Here is a 17,000-nt window from a genome sequence, read left to right as displayed (position 1 = left end):
ATATTATGCAAAATTGTTACCAGATAGGAATCAATCGAAAATAGAATGAAATCATCCCTTAGATTATTAAATTAACTAAAATTGATAGTAGCATTTACTCAAAAATTTGCTTTCATCAAATTTGGGTGGAAATATGGTGATTTGGTATGTATCAGAAGTTATTCAGGTGCAATATTTGAACTTCATGGGAAGCTATCTCTATGCTTACCTCAAAAAAATAAAAAAAAAAAACATTTGCATCTCTCCTTTTTTTCCCTTGAAGGAATGTCAAGGAATGGTTCCTTCTTTTCCTAAGCTCTGAACTGTGTTCTACGTGTCTGTACTTTTCCTTATTTGCAAAAGAATCGTGCTAATGTGTCTACAGTCTCACAGCACTCTGCATTTGATCTGAATAAGTTATGGTGCTCACATCAGCCTTCATGCCTGATTCAAGCAGCATATAGGGGCTGGCGCTTTGGCACAAAAGGTTAAACTGCCAGTCTGCAGTGCAGCGTCCCAGGTGGGCGCCAGTTCCAGTCCCTGTTGCTCCACTTCCAATCCAGCTCCCTGGGAAACCAGCAAACGATGTCCCAAGTGCTTGGGCCACTGCACCCATGTGGGAGACCTGGATGAAGCTCCTGGCTTCAGGCATTTGAGGAATGAACCAGCAGGTGGAAGATATTCTCTCTCTCTCTCTCTCTCTCTCTCTCTCTTTCTCCCTCCCTCCCTATCTTTCCTTCCTCTCTGTAGCTCTTTCAAATAAACAAATAAATCTTTAAAAAAACCACTATTTGAACAGATTGGCTTCTAACATCAATAACAGTGTGTGTGACATTATACTTTACAAATATTTCAATGCTCATTGACAATGCTCTTATATTGAAAGTGAAAAATAGAAAACTCAACCATCTCTTGGTGAAATTAACACTACCACAATGTCTTAGATAGAAAAGAGAAAAAATATACAAAAATTCTAATGTTTATTGTCTATATTTAACTAATAATTAAGTTCTTCCAATGTTCTCATTAAATCCCTATTATATCAGATAATATGATTCCATAAATAAAAGATATAATAAAGAAATAATCTTTATGAATTAGATAAGCTCCTTAATTTCCTAGATACTTTAGATAACTCAAAGTTAAATAATAACTCATCAAGTTTTTAGTAGTTTAATGTATTTCAAGGTGATGCTACTTGCATACAGGCCTGCTAACGACTGTCTTCTTCAGTGCCTATGCTTCGTGAATGTTTACCGGCTCTGAGGATAAAATCTGCCAAGCCCAGTTCTGATTTTCCATTACAATAAAGGGTTAAAAAGTTTGACATTCCCATCCCAAATACCATGTAGACCTGGTTTCCTAATCTCTGCTCAACTGGTCAAAAACGGGATGGGGACGGCACAGCAGCAGAGCTGGGAGACCCGGGGTCCTGTTCCCAAGCTGCTGGAGGCGCACTTCCTGAGCCCCATCTGAAATGAAGGCAGCCCACGCCGCTCTGAGGGTTGTTCCAGCTCGGACATTTCTGAGTGCAGGATGCTGGTAGAGTGTGAACAAACAAGTGACATCACCACAGCGAACAGACAGAGCTTACTGTTCTTGGCAGGATCTTGCACCACGGCGTTCGTTTGGGCCACGCTGTCTGCTAACTGTTGGTAGTTCTCCTTCAGACCATCGAGGTTCTGGTGGAGCTCTTTAATCCGGGCCAGTACATCTTTCGCCGTGTCGTTGGCTTCTCTCGCTTTGTCTTTCACGGCTTGCAGTTTGGCGGCTGTGTCTGGCAGCAGGAGAGAGTAGAAGAAACAAAACAAAGGATCTGGAGTGACTGGCTTAATCCATGCTTGTCAGAGACAGGCTGCAACTGGCTGACCTCAGGGACACATGTATAAGGCGAAGGCTGAACTTGGTCTCATTCGATTGTAGCAAATGAAGCCAATTTTTAAGCTAAATTAAATTTTTTCAGGGACCTTTGCTATGAATACCTAATTAGCTCTTAAAATAGCAAGGTGATTGTTCTAAATATTCATTGCATTAGGGCATATTGTGATTTGCTGCTGAAGATAATAAAGTGAAATTTATTCACATGAATCATATACTTTCATCAAAAACAAGGTTCCAAGATTTAATCTGCATTTCTGTGGGGGGATGTATATATACATATATATATATATTTCAATTTTAGGGTGAATATTTGTTTATATGTCTATATTTTCAGTTTTGGGAATTATATATATCACTCAATAGGTAACAAGAAAATCCAAAAAGTTACTCAGTGATTTTTAAAGTTTAAAAATTAAAAATTATTTAAGTATTTTTCATGTTGTAAAAATTGTGTATTGGTTCCTTGATCATGCTTTGTATGCAGACCACGTACCTATAGATGCTATTGTGTGTAGGTTAGTGGTTAACACCACAACAGGCTCCTTGGGTGGGTGTTTGAATCTGCAGTTAAGACACCACATGGGAGGCCTGTATCCCAAATCTGAGTGCCTGGGTATGAGCTGCAGCTCCACTTCTGATTCCAACTTCCTGCTAGCACATACCCTAGCAGGCAGCAGTTGAAGGCCCAGGGTCATGGGTTCCTACAACCCACATGGGAGACCGTGACTGAGTTCTGTTTCGCTGTATTAGAAACCAAAGAAGGGCTCCATTCCACACACTCTGATGTGAGATGCAGGTGTTTCAAGTGGCAGCTTAGCTTGCAATGCCACAATGCCTGCCCCTGTTTTCTCATTCTAAAAAGAAGAATTCATAAGAAAGAAAATCAGTATCATTTCCTGACAGCAGTGCAAGAGCAATGTTGGAAAAGTGGTAAAAGTTAACAGCAGTCTTTAAAAATTCACAGCAACCGTCGTCAGAGGTTGAAGTTTCTGGAAGGCTTACCGTTTGGGATGGCTGATAACTTTCCCAAGGTGTCATTCAGACTTCTCAGGAGATCCCCATTTCTGGCATCAGCATTTTCTAGCCGGGTTGTCAAGTCCTTGAGATGGTCATCATTTTCTGGGAGCAGAAAACAAGCGACAAAAACATCAAGAGAATTTAATAATCCAAGTCTATATCTGGACATGCCATTTTAGGTTATTTTAATACAAAGTTAATAAAAAGAAAATTGACAGACTTCATGTAATTTATCAGCACCTCCCATAGATATATGTCTGATTATAATACAAAACATGTGTCTCTGTGACCATTTGACAATTCAACATGTTCAATGACTAGATTTTTTTTTTGTGGTATTTGATCTTTATCTGATTTAATTTGATAGTTTTCTTTGAAGAAACCTCCAAAAAATCATCAGTATTTTATTGCATTTTCAATGATGCTCTCTTGAAATCACTACTCATAATTTCACTTATTTAAAAAAATGTGATTACTCAACTCGATTACTGGGTTAACCTGCCAAACTTCAGATACAACTGCTAGGCAACCAACTTTAGTAAATACTATTTATTAATATTTATCTGAAAAAGAAATAAATATCAAAGATGGAAAAATAACTTCTAGCATGTATCTGAAAAGACTATCATTTTTCACAAAAACAATATCTTCACAAGTTGCCTCAAATAGATTTTATTTAAATTTTTCTTGCTTCATTAGCATATTTTCTTTAAAATTCAACAATGTCATTCATTAGAGGAAATTTTATATTACAAAGTGAATTTCTACCTCCTTTAGGCTATTTTTCACAGTCTCTAATTTTTGAGTATATATTGTAATAATAACTAAGTAGTTTAGATTTTGAGTATAACAATATAAAAAGTGAAAGTTAAGAAATCATTTAGGGGAAAGAAAATAAAGATCCAATTTGCTGACATAAGAACTTAGAAAAACCTTCAAAACTTTTACACAAAATGCCTATTATAAAAAATGGATTTTAAAACTTTTAATTCCATTTTTTTCTGTTTTTGTTTTTTTAAATATTTTATTTATTTATTTATTTGAGAGATAAGAGTTACAGACAGTGAGAGGGAGAGACAGAGAGAAAGGTCTTCCTTCTGTTGCTTCACTCCCCAAATGGCCACAATGGCCGGAGCTGCGCCGATCCAAAGCCAGGAGCCAGGAGCTCCTTCCCAGTCTCCCACGTGGGTGCAGGGGCACAAGGATTTGGGCCATCTTCTTCTGCTTTCCCAGGCCATAGCAGAGAGCTGGATTGGAAGAGGAGCAGCCGGGACTGGAACCGACACCCGGATGGGATGCCGGCACTGCAGGCGGAGGATTAACCTACTGCGCCATGGCGCTGGCCCCTTTTCCTGTTTTTGAAGTGCTTGAATATTTATCACTTATTAGTGAACAGTGGAACTGAAAAAATGAAATACGTAAAATCTTGTGCATCCCACAATATTATTTACTTCTCCTGACAGGAAAAAACAGACCATTTCTTGAAATATTTTTAATAGTTTATTACACCGTAGCATTTGTTTCTTTGGGAGATGCATGCTAATTGTTTAAATTAGCTCTACAGCACACAAAATGTACACTCAGTAACAGCAGGGGAGTAAGAGGCACAGTGAGAAAGGCCCAAGAGTGAGATGGAGCCTTGGTTCCTCCCAGACAGCACTGACCAGCCATCACCAAGTACTTGGGCTGCCTGCCACATGCAGTGTTTGCCAGTTTCAGTCAGTTGTTTCACTTTGTCCCTACAACAACATTTATGATGTGCTAGGAGACATCAGAAGGGTCATGGGAAATTTGCATTATTTTTTAATTCTATTTTTCTATGAACTTCTCAAAGCCTCCTTATATATGCTATCATAATTTGCAATTTACAAATGAGGAAGGTGACACAGAGTTTAAAGACATTTCCTATGGTTGCGTAGTTAGTAACGGTGGAGTCAGGACTCAAACCCACAGCCTCATCCCAGAAAGTATGCTAACAGCTGTATCCTAGGAATTGGTAGTCAAATCCACTGACTAGTAATAGATGCTCAGTAGTAACGCTCCTCCCACTTCTACCTGCACCCAACACGTTTTTCTTTCTTCCTTCTTCCCTTTGTCTCCCTCTCATTATCTCTTTGGTTAAATTTTAAAAACTGGCCATAGTTACAGAATTCAGAGATCAACAAACAATTTCTATGTGAAAAAGTGATAGGCAAATGTGCAGTGTTCCATATCCTTAAGGATTATGGACAAAATATAGGAATAGGTAGTTTGCAGTAAAATAAATAGAAGTAATTGAATTGAAATGAGGCAGTCAACATTATAATTACAGAATTAGGGAACAGTGGGACATCATTTCTTGTTGATCAGATAGGAAAAAGGTAAATGTTTGATAATACTGTAGTGTTGTTCACAAGAATGTTGATAGACGAGCAAACTCCTGATCGTTTAGAAGAAAAACAATAAATGTATTCGAATTTTAAATAAACATGTATTTGGCCCTACAACTTGACTTCCAGAAATATACCCTATGATATACCCTTGAAAGTATGTCAATATCTGGGGCCGGTGTTGTGGCATGACAGGTGAGACTGCCTCCTGCAATGCTGGTATCCCATATGGGCACCAGTTCAAGTCCTGGCTCCTCCACTTCCTATCTAGCTCCCCACTAATGCACCTGGAAAAGCAGTGGAAGATGGCCTAAGTGCTTGGGTCCCTGTACCAACGTGGGAGACCCAGAGGAAGCTCCTGGCTTCAGCCTGGCCCAGATCTGTCCATTGTGACCATTTGGGGAAGGAATCAGTGGATGGAAGATCTCTCCCTCCCTCTCTCTTTCTCCTCTTCTCTCTATAACTCTGCATTTCAGATAAATAAATCATTTAAGAAAAGTACATCAATATCTATTCTGGGATATATATTAGATTTATAGTTGTTATAGCAAAAAAAGAAAAAAAAAAGGAGAGGAGGAAAATTTAAAAATCGCCTAGTATTCAGGCACTGTTTCTATCAGTAGCATGCCTGACAATGGTGTATGTAGCCTTTAAGAAGAATTAGATGTGTATGTGTGGATATGAAATTATCTTTCTAGGGATGGGGAGCCTTTTTTTTTTCTGTCAAGGGTCATTTGGATATTTATAACATCATTCATGGGCCATATAAAATTATCAACTTAAAAAAATGAGCTTGCTCATACTATAAGGCCTACCTGTGGTTGCCTTGGCAGGGCAGACCAAAAGATTTTGCAGGTGTTATGTGGCCTGTAGGCCAGATATTCCCTACCCCTGCTCGACCTTTCCATGAAAATAAGCGAGATGTTCTATATTTGCTGACACGTATACAGAAATTTGGGAAGATGGGGGCTGATGGAAGCTGAGTAGGAAAGTACATAACAAAACCAATCAATAAATACTTAACAGTAGGCAGGTACTTCAAAAAGTTCAAGGAAAATGGAATTAAAGGGTAAGTTTAGGTTAGTGCAAAAATGTTCAAAATCCATGCATGCGAGAGTTCTCAAAAAACTCACAAAACTGTATTATGAAACATATATGCATAGATTTCAACCATTTTTCACATCACAGTAAAATTATCTTTTGATTTCATCTTTTTTATTTACATCTTTATTTTTAAAGTTTGCATTATTTATTTAAATGAATTTATTAATACATTAGATTCTCAGGGTCATAGAAAATGCATGATAATTACTATTAACAGAATTCTCATCAATTCTCATATTCATGTGTTATTGATACAAAGAATAGATTCACTGCAGTTCCTAGATATAATTCTAAAAATATAATAATGATACTTCCCATTATCATTCCCTCCATTTTTGAAATAACATTATAAATTTATATTATAGCCAAAGGCTTAATACTGGGCTACATAAAGAGCCCAACAAGTAAAAAAGAGGGCGGAGCGGGGTGTGGAGAGAGAGAGAGACAGAGAGAGAGACAGAGACAGAGAGAGAGAATTGCTGTTCCAACCAATGGTTCAGTCCTTAAATGCCCACAACAGCAGAGGCTGGGTTAGGCCAAAGCCAGGAGCCAGGAACTTCAGCCAAGTTTCCCATATGAGTGGCAGGGACCCAAGTACTTGATCCATCACCTGCTGCCTCCCAAGGTGTGCCTTGGCAGGAAGGTGGACTCAGAAGTGACGTGGGAACTTGAACCTGGGTCCTCTGATATGCGATGTGGAGATCCTAGGCAGCAGCAGAACTGCTGTGCCATATGCCCACCCCTTTTGATTCCATTCCTCCACGAGCCTTTTCAATTCCCCCTGTACTCAGGGGTAGGAACCAGGACTAAAGTAGGCAGTTCTAAATTGTCCTCGCTGCACATAAATTTCTATTCTTTGATTTAAACAATATTTAAGCAGTCTGTACTGGAGAGAGTGTTTTTTTACTATTTTGGTGTTATTTGCAAACACCAAGACTATTATTCTCATCTCTTTTCTGGTACTCAGGGTGGGCAGATCAGGAGAGAATTCATTCTACAGAATAGAGCAGGACAGTCTTGACTTCACAGTGTGTCCACTCCTTTCAGAGGTGGTGCACCTGACTTGTCATGGGGCAGTGCAGTCCATGGGCAGCTGAAGAACAATCTTTGCTTTTCTTGGCCAAGTTCTGGGACAAACAGCAAAGAGAAAGGAAGACAGATGGAAGATTCTGAATTATCAGTGTTCTGGATAGGAAAAAGAATACTGAACACATTATTTAACGATCCACCACATTTCATGGAAAAGTTTTTTTTTTTTTTTTTTTTTTGGACAGGCAGAGTGGACAGTGAGAGAAACAGAGAGAAAGGTCTTCCTTTGCCGTTGGTTCACCCTCCAATGGCCGCCGCTATTAAAGCACTGTTATACTACATCTGATTATACTAATACAAACACATAATATTGTTTAAGATGTCTGCTTTTAAGTTCTGAATGAAAGACCCAGCATTGCTGAAAAACAAAGCATAAGATAGCATAGCAAAGCACGGCTCTAAAACATGAACAGGCCCATTTCAGTCACTAATGTATTATTATCCTCAATTCTAGTCCCTCAAAATCTGTTTTCCAGGTAATTGAATTTTCTCCTCTGTCAATCACAATTCATCTTTCTTTTAATACTTCTGTATTTTCACTGTTTTTACTGAAATAAACTCTGTGGATAGGCTATCAAAAGTATAGGTTCTGAATTATGACTGATATCTGTATGAATTCCTTGAGAATACAGGGCTGTTCTTCTGATATTAACTTGGAGGTCTTCATCAATTTAGGAAATGGAACTGTAGAAATTTAATTTCTTAGCTTCTTGATTGGATTTTATTTTTTAAATAATGAAGCATTCAAACGCTCTGGCAAGCAACATGTTCATGTGCAGTGAAAACATCATTAATTTAAAGAGTATCGCTGGGTTTACATTATTTTCTGCCTTCTGGTAGCAGCAAATACCAACAGAAAAATCAGGCCACCTCTTCAGAAGAAAGAGTGACCTTGTTGTTGCTGTACCTCGAGTTACAAAGCAGTGATTCTGATTCTGTGCTTTCTGCACTCGAAAGTTAAAATGTATGCATTCTGTGATCTGACTTCCGTTTTTAGCTAACTAACTTCTCCTGAAGTGATCCATTCTTACAATGAGCTTTTTTTTTGTGAAGTGCTCCTGGAATCTCTCAAGTGTAAACATTTTACAGCTTTGGCAATATAATTGGGTAAGTAGAAGTTGCATACAGAAAAGAATTGCAATCTTAAAATGAAAAATTTATGCAATGATAGCAAGGAAAATAGAGAAAAATAAGCACTCTAGGGTTGGTTTTGAACTAAAGACTTGTGAGGCATAGGGGATTCACAAGTGAGATGTAGAAAGAATGCATGTGGGTCAATGTGAGTTGTAACATGGCTGAAGATGCAGCATCTGTGATAGTTGAACGAAAATTCAATCTGATTCTTCACTTGTAATTTTTAGAGGAGGACCCAGTTTATAATCCACGGCTACAGTTTGAAGTGTTTCCTCTGCTTATTTCCTTAGCTCTCACTCCCAATAGTTGCAGCCAAGTCATTCTTTCAAAAGATCACACCCAGCAACCTTGAAAGGCTACACACACAAAAACACACTTGATCAGCTCTGGCTATCCCTTTCTCATTCTCTCCTTACACAGTATCGGACAAGGGTCCTGGACTCCATTGGGAAAAGACAGAGCTTGTAAGGCAAGCTGCAAGGATAATCTGTGGATGAGCCTGACAGTATAATTCCCCTTTGTCATATACCCACTGAATCGTACAAGATAGACGTATCCAGTGTGAAAAATCTGAGACTTGAAACTCACCTGCACTAATAAGTATTTATTCAAGCTCTTAGCATAGTGCTAAATATGAATTAAAGGTGAGTTAAATTAGAACTAGACACATGAAACTATGCTTTGTAAGATCTCCAAGATGTTCCACGTTACTCCTTTGATCATTAATAAATGCCTTCTCATATAAAATTGCAGTCAGTGGAAAGTTAATGTGGTACAATCAAATCATTCCTGTTCGTAGAGGAGGAGGGCGTGGCTTCAGCTGTCACCTCTGTCCTTTTGTACATGTGGAACTGAAGATAATACCTTCCTTCATGGGACTGATAGAAGCAATAAACTAGAGGGTGCGTGAGGAAGCACTGAATTTACCATAGGCAGGTAGTAGTTAGTAAAACAGACCTTAACAGTTTTCAGCGATGTTATTTATGCTTTTTCCTTCTTTTTAAAAAGTATTTATTTATTTTTGAAAGGCAGAGAGAGAGAGAGAGAGAGAGAGAGAGAGAGAGAGAGAGAAAGAGAGAATCTTCCATCCACTCTCCAAATGGCCACAATGGCTGAGGCTGGGTCAGGCTGAAACCAGGAGCCAGAAGCTTCATTAGGTCTCCCACATGGGTGCAGGGAGCCATGCACCTGAGCCATCCTCTACTGCTTTCCCAGGAGCATTAGCAGGGAGCTAGATGGGAAGTGGAGCAGCCAGGACTTGAACTGCCACCCATATGGTATACTGGTGCTGCAGGTGGTAGCTTAACCTGCTGAGCTACAGCCCCAGCCCTGTCTTTTTCTTCTTTATGTGTTTCATTAAAAGATTTATTTGAAAGGCTGAATGGGGGCAAGGGAGAGGGAGAGAAAGAGAGAGGTAGAATTTTTCCATCCGCTGGTTCACAACCCAGATGGCTGCAATGGCCAGGTCTGGACCAGGCCCAAGGCAGAAGCCTGGAACACACACCATCAGAGTCTCCCACCTGGGTGGCAGGGGCCCAAGTACTTGGCCCATGCGCCACTGCTTTCCCAGGAGCGTTACCTGGAAGCTGACTGGAAGTAGAGCTGCTGGGACTCACAGCAACACTCAATATGGGATGCTCATGTTACAAACAGCAGCTTAATGCACTGCATCATGATGGCGGCCGCTTCTTAAACTGCTTCATCTACATCCGAAGTGTATTTTTCTTTTTTTTAATGTTTCCTGAACATATGTATACATTCATTCCTTTTCAGCTAAATATCAGAATGGTTTTAATAAATTTTATAGAAATATTTTATCTGACAATTCAAACTCCATTGAATTAAGTCTCTCAAATGCCATTTTCATTTTTAATTAATATGAAATGGGTATAAATAAATAGCCTGAGAAAATCCCCCATTCACAAGGGTGAAATTTGTAGAATTACTATAATTTAGAGGAGGGGATCTGATTAAATGAAGTCCACTACCAAATTATTGTTTGGTAACATTTATAATGAACATTTTCATTCATGGCATTTGTCTTATGAAATACTACTTGGAGAGACCCATGTTTAGTTCTGTTTTGCTCCCCTTTCCCACCAAAATTCAAAGGAGTATTAATTCCTTAGGGTTTTCTTGTAGATAAAATTTAGTTCATCTATATAACTTCTATTTTTACAAATGTGCTTCATCTTTTATTCTAGATGCTCCTTTCTATTTTTATTAATATAAACAGAACAGATTTCATGTATTCCACAGGTACCATTCAAAGAAGACAACCAGACTTCCCTCCCTCCCTCAATCCTCCTCCTTCCTTTTTTCCCTTAATTTTGGTGAAGACTGAATTAGAGATGAAGTTAATCTCTGCAGTGTTTCTGTCTGTAGTTCTGAAGCAGAGTTTGAGATAGATCTGATATCTGATTTTGATCTCTCTAGTAATCTAGTAATGCGTGGTTACCGCTACTCTCATTCATTCATTCCTCAGACACGTGTTAGAGCCAGAAGTGTGAACTTGCCACCTTCTGGAGTATGGCGTAAGACAAGAGCTTTGTTTCCCCGCAGTGGTTAGAAGCATTAGCTTTGGAGGCAGGCGACTTTGCAGTGAACACTTGACTACAACTTGCGGTGTGACTTGGAGCAGTTTGTTTAATCTCTCTCTCATTTTTGAAAATCTCTGAAGCAGAGATAATGACGTATCAAACACAGGAAAATTGTGGAAAAATGTATAATTTATTTAGGATTCCCAGGTGGTATTTAGGGCAAGACTCAGGGGATTCTCTCCTTTGTAAAAAAAAAATCTAAATTCATCTCTTCCTTTGCTTCAGTGACTGTTAATAAGTAATGGAAGCATCAAGGACAATGGAACCTTCTGCTTCCAGAAATGTTTTGTTTTCATTTTTCTAAATATTAAGTATTTTTTGCAAAGCAACAAGGTCTAAAACTATACTTTTTTAAAATTAAAAATTTTTTTTTATTAGGCAGAGTTAGACAGTGAGAGAGAGACAGAGAGAAAGGTTTTCCTTCTGTTGGTTTACCCCCCAAATGGCCGCCACGGCCAGTGCACTGCGCCGATCTGAAGCTAGGAGCCAGGTGCCTCCTCCTGGTCTCCCTTGTGGGTACAGGGGCCCAAGCACCCGGGCCATCCTCGATCGCCTTCCCGGGCCACAGCAGAGAGAGCTGGTCTGGAAGAGGAGCAACTGGGACAGAATCCGACACCCCAACCGGGACTAGAACCCAGGGTGCCGGCACCGCAGGCGGAGGATTAGCCAAGTGAGCCATGGCACCAGCCCCAAACTACACTTTTAAAAAGGGAGTTACTGTCTCAATCCCTTTAAAGTTTGCTTGTCCCTGAAGGCATTCATTTCTTTTTTATGTGACACATGGTTTTTTAATAGAATGGATGAGGGACAAGGGAAAGCAGAGTTCTCCAAAGGCAAGGCAGTGCTGGAGTGGAATTCGGGCTTCAAAGACATGCCGATTTCTGGTTCCTATTGAGTTTTTAAAACATTAAAGTTGTTAAATTAACAATCATTTTGTATATTTATGGGGAACAACATATTTAAACACATATACATAATATGTACTGATCAAATCAGGGGAAGCAACATTTCCTCCTCTTTTCATTATGGTTGAAGCCTTGGGGCTCCTCCCTTCTGCATCCTAAGAGGATGTATAGTAAATTACTGTGGACTACAGTCCCCACTCTGTGCTAGGTAACACTTGGAACTTATGCCTTCTTTTTTTTTAAGATTTAATTTATTTGAGAAGCAGAGTTATAAAGAGTGAGAGCAAGAGACAGAGACAGAGACAGAGACAGAGACAGAGAGAGAGAGAGAGAGAGAGAGAGAGAGAGAGTGATCTTCCATCTCCTGGTTTACTCCCCAGATGGCTGCAATTCCTGAACCAAAGCCAGGAGCCAGGAGCTTCCCCCAGGTCTCCCACTTGGGTGCAGGGGTCCAAGCACTTGGGCCATCCTCCGCTGCTTTCCCAGGCCATCACCAGGGAGCTGAATCAGCAGTGGAACAGCTGGGACTTGAACTGGCACCCATAAGGGGATGCTGGTGCCACACACAGAGGCTTAACTTACCACACTACAGTGCCGGCCCCTACACTTCTAATTCTGATTTGGTATCAATTATCCAACCTTCATCTCTCCCACATTCTAGTAATTGCTATGCTATGTTCAGGTTGAGTTCTCCTAAAGGAATTCACTTTTAACCCTTATAATTGATCCTATGGGACTGTATCTTTCTTATATAAATATGTTTACATGTTATTTATTGATGCCTTTAATTTGTAAATTATCTCTGGATAATTGGTGGGGAGTTAATTTCTTATACACCTATTCATTTATCCCCTGCTTTCCACGTAGTTTACCCTTTAGTTCAACGAATATAAACATCCACATTGACCTTGATCACTACTAACATTACCTTCAGGTTTTTTTTTTCCATTTTAATCTTACATTATGTATTTGAAAGACAGAGAGACAGAGCGACATAGACAGAAATAGAAGGATCTCGCATCTACTGGCACACTCCCCAATTACAACAGTTGGGGCTGAGCCAGGCCAAAACCAGGAGCCTGGAACTTAAGCCATGGGTGTGGCAGGGACTCAACTACTCAAGCCTTTACCTGTCGCCTCCCAGAGTGCACAGCAGCAGGAAGCTGGAAATGGGAGCAAAGCCATGACTTAGACACCAGACACAGGCACCGCAAGTGGTATTCTAACTGCTGGGTCAAACACCTGTCCTTGCTTACCTCATCACAACATTACAGATACACTGTCCACAGTTAAGCAAGTCATATACTATGATTAAATTTCCTTTCACATATATTTAACAATTTTCCTCTCAGGGTGTTTTAAAACGCAATGCTTAATTATTTAAAATTCAGAAGATGTATTTCCATGAACTTTTGAAGGCCTTTCGTACAAACCACATGGATCTTAGTCACCCCCAGGGTGCTGAGTCATTCTTATTCATACTGATCCAGCTCTTCTATAACAACCCAAAATATATCACATATATTAGATACAGGTATTTTTAAAATTATATATTATATAGAAAATAGGTATGTATCATATGATTACATACAGAATATGATTATGTGATTACTTGGTGCATGTAATCAATGTGAGAGCTTCCAAAAAATTTGTATTTGGGGGTCAGCGCTGTGACATAGTGGGCTAAGCCTCATCTGTTTCACCAGCATCCCTTATGGGTGCTAGTTTGAGTCCCAGCTGCTCCACTTCTGGTCCAGCTCTCTGCTATGGCCTAGGAAAGCAGTGAAAGATGGCTCTTGTGCTTGGGCCCCTGCAACTGTGTGGGAAACCTGGAAGAAGCTTCTGGCTCCTGGCTTCAGATCAGCCCGGCTGTTCCATTTCATATCCAGCTCACACTAATATGCCTGGGAAAGCAGTGGAAGATGGTCCAACACCCCTACCACCCATGTAAGATACTTGGATGGAATTCTAGGCTCTAGGATATGGCCTAGCTCTGCCCCAGCTCTTGTGGGCATTTGGGGAGTGAAGCAGCAGATGGATCTCTCTCTTTCTCTCTCTGTTCTCCCTCTCTTTCTCTTTCTTTCAAATAACTAAATTTTTTAAAGATAATTAGACTAACATCCGAATCCCATAAGCATTCCTATTGCAGAATTTTCTTCCTAAACTAAGTAGAAAATATCCAATGAATTTCTCATTATAATCTTAGTCTAGTTCTCGTGTTTTTTTTTTTTTTAAGTAATATGCAATAAAAGCGTGACTATGGTATTGCTAATTTTAAAATTCCATTTTAAACTTGCTCTTACAAAGGTGTGGATTAATGAAGAGGAGCGCCATGGGCATTTCAGATAGGACAAAACATATATGGTGGATATTTGGAGTACGGAATGGAGCAAGGTAAGGGTGGTCACAGGTGTGCGCTCATGGTGCTTGAGTCCATGTGCAGCTCCCTGGGAACTCATGAAGGGTCCTGACGTACAGATTAGTGAAGGGTCCAGCGGTCACACAGTGCTGTGTGCAAATCTGAAAACTCTACCACTTGCTTGAGACTCTCTACTACCATCACTGAACATTTTTGTAGTGAACATACAAATTTTCAAAGATATCACAAGTAAATGATGGCCACTATTTACTGGTGCTGTGGACAACCTGAACAGCCATAAGCTGCAGCCCTGGGATGAGAGTCAGTTTGTATATTGATTGGCATAGAGGCAACTTTGGTAGAGGAAAACCATTCAGGCAGCTGTGGTTAGCAGTAAGAAAAGTCTAACTAGCTCGGTTATCCAAGTTTATGATGGGGGAGCACCTTAGTTATGTGGCAGTAGCAGTGACGGTGGAAACAAGAAGGGCCAACATTAAAAAATGAGGGTACATCACAGTAAAATTTAAAGAAAAATAAGAAAGGAGGGAAGAGGAGGAGGAGGAGGTAGAAAGGGGGTAGGGTGGGAGTATCATTATGCTTTTAAAACTGTATATATGAAATACATGAAATTTGTTTACCTTAATAAATGAAAAAAATTAAAAGGGAAAGGAAAGAAAGATTTGGAGACAGATTGGATGTGGAGGGTATTACAGAGAGAAGAGTCAAAAAACCATCAGAATTGTGAAACAGAAGAAAATATTTTGCAAAGTAAACAACAAAAAAATAGAGATCAGCAAAATCATTTATTTGTCTCTTTGTACATTCTGGAAGATCATACTATAATCCTGTATGCAATATTTTTCACGTTTATGATAGAAGTAAAGTAAATAATTTCATAGCAGTTTAAATTGTTAGTGCTTCTTCAGCTAATTGGTTTTGATTTACATATAAGGGGTGGCCAAATTTGCTGAATTATATATTATATACATTTAATTTTTGATTGCTTTGTATATTACTGAAAAAATCATTTTAAATCCATATTTGTAAGAAATATTATTTTTAAAATATATTTTAATTTACATTATAGTCAAAGATTCATTGGCTCCATTAAAGTTGCAAGTATAGTATTTTGTCAATATATCTGTCCAAGACACTGATAATAAACTTTGTTATAATATTTGTCCAACAGTTTCAATGATTTTGTGCCTGTCTTAAAATTTACTTCCTATAAGTGAAGTTATGCATTTCATTTTATTAACTTCATTACATTATCTATTTCCATCTCTGTACATTTTAAGGATGCAGAAGTACAATTCCACACAAGTCATTTTCATCCACTTGTATGGCTCTTTGTCTTCCGAACAGCAGGACTTCTAAAGCCCTTGCCCTAACCTAGCCCAATTACCTAGCACAGGATTGGGAAGCCTGAGTAGGAAGGTAGAATAGATAGGCAGGGAAGAACAGCAGGAGAAATCTACAACTGTACTTCTGTTCCACACCTCCTGTACATTGATTTCATGGAGTTGCTATCCTGAGACAGTACTTTTACAAAACACAGACTTTCCACTTAAAAAAAAAACCCCTCAAACTCTGCATTTTCTAAACAATCATTGAGTAGTGACAAAGAATAAGATGGCTCTAACTTGTTATGTAGCCTTCTTTCTGGACTATTACTCCTGTGCTTCCATTTCCCCAGTAGCTGGCACAAGTTTGAGTTGTGCTATATATCTGATCACCTATTTTGCACAGACATATTTGCCAGAATGACAATATATGATGACCTCTGAGGTTACTGCATTTTACAGGCATGGGGCAGGGAGGGGTGTAGTTAATGAGAAACCTGGTTCTGATCTATGAGTGCCAAATGACAAATAGGATCTTGTTCCCAATTGGCATGGTGCATGTTTGGCCATCAATCAATGCTAGGTGCAGTTCTGCTTTATCTTCTTCTAAGGTTGTAGGAGATAGCTAAAGAAAGGAGGAAAGGGGTACTGGTCTGGGTAGGCTTTCTAGAGTTAGGCTATGGGTATAGTGTGCAGCACCTTCTGCGGCCAGTAGAATGAGAGGCTGAAACGCCCAGACATTGAAGCCCATGTCTGATTCCTTAGAATGCACTCTAAAGCATGACGATGGGCATAGAGCAATGAAGTTGAATCTAAATATTTTTAAATATGACAGGTAGTCTCTAGTTTAATACATGCCTCATCATTCATTATGTCATCTTGCAGATCTCTGATGGCATTTGTGTTTATCTCCAGACTAGATGTGCTCACTTGCACATAAACCCATGGAATGCCAGATTCTTATTTTGAATATATGACAGAGCCTGGGTGAGGTTTTAGCAGTAGCCCTCATTTTTACTGATAGGCCTTTGTTTCTGTTAGATTGTTGGAGGGAATGTTCTGAAGGAGTTCTTTTTGTCCTATGTCCTCATGATGGGGCTGCCCAGAGGGGTCTTTCATATGTTCATGGAAATGCATGTTATAAAAAATTATGTCTGGATTAAAAAATTTGCATCATGTAAATTTATCATTTATTTTTCAATGAACTTTTAAAAATATAT

General features: G+C 39.2%; 1 protein-coding gene across 1 annotated transcript in view; it reads right to left on the bottom strand.

Moving 5' to 3' along the window:
• Window positions 1-17,000, bottom strand: part of LAMA2 (laminin subunit alpha 2) — a 698,138-nt gene that overhangs the window by 88,124 nt on the left and 593,014 nt on the right. The window contains exons 42-43 of the mRNA XM_062187263.1: window positions 2,863-2,979; window positions 1,574-1,756 (exon numbers count right to left, since the gene is read on the bottom strand). Coding sequence (XP_062043247.1) covers window positions 1,574-1,756; window positions 2,863-2,979 — 300 coding nt within the window. The remainder of the gene's footprint in view (window positions 1-1,573; window positions 1,757-2,862; window positions 2,980-17,000) is intronic.

Source organism: Lepus europaeus, chromosome 3, assembly GCF_033115175.1.
Source record: "Lepus europaeus isolate LE1 chromosome 3, mLepTim1.pri, whole genome shotgun sequence".
In the NCBI taxonomy this organism is placed as follows: domain Eukaryota; kingdom Metazoa; phylum Chordata; class Mammalia; order Lagomorpha; family Leporidae; genus Lepus; species Lepus europaeus.
The sequence above is the reverse complement of the archived record's forward strand: the minus strand, read 5'-3'. Positions and strand labels throughout refer to the sequence as shown.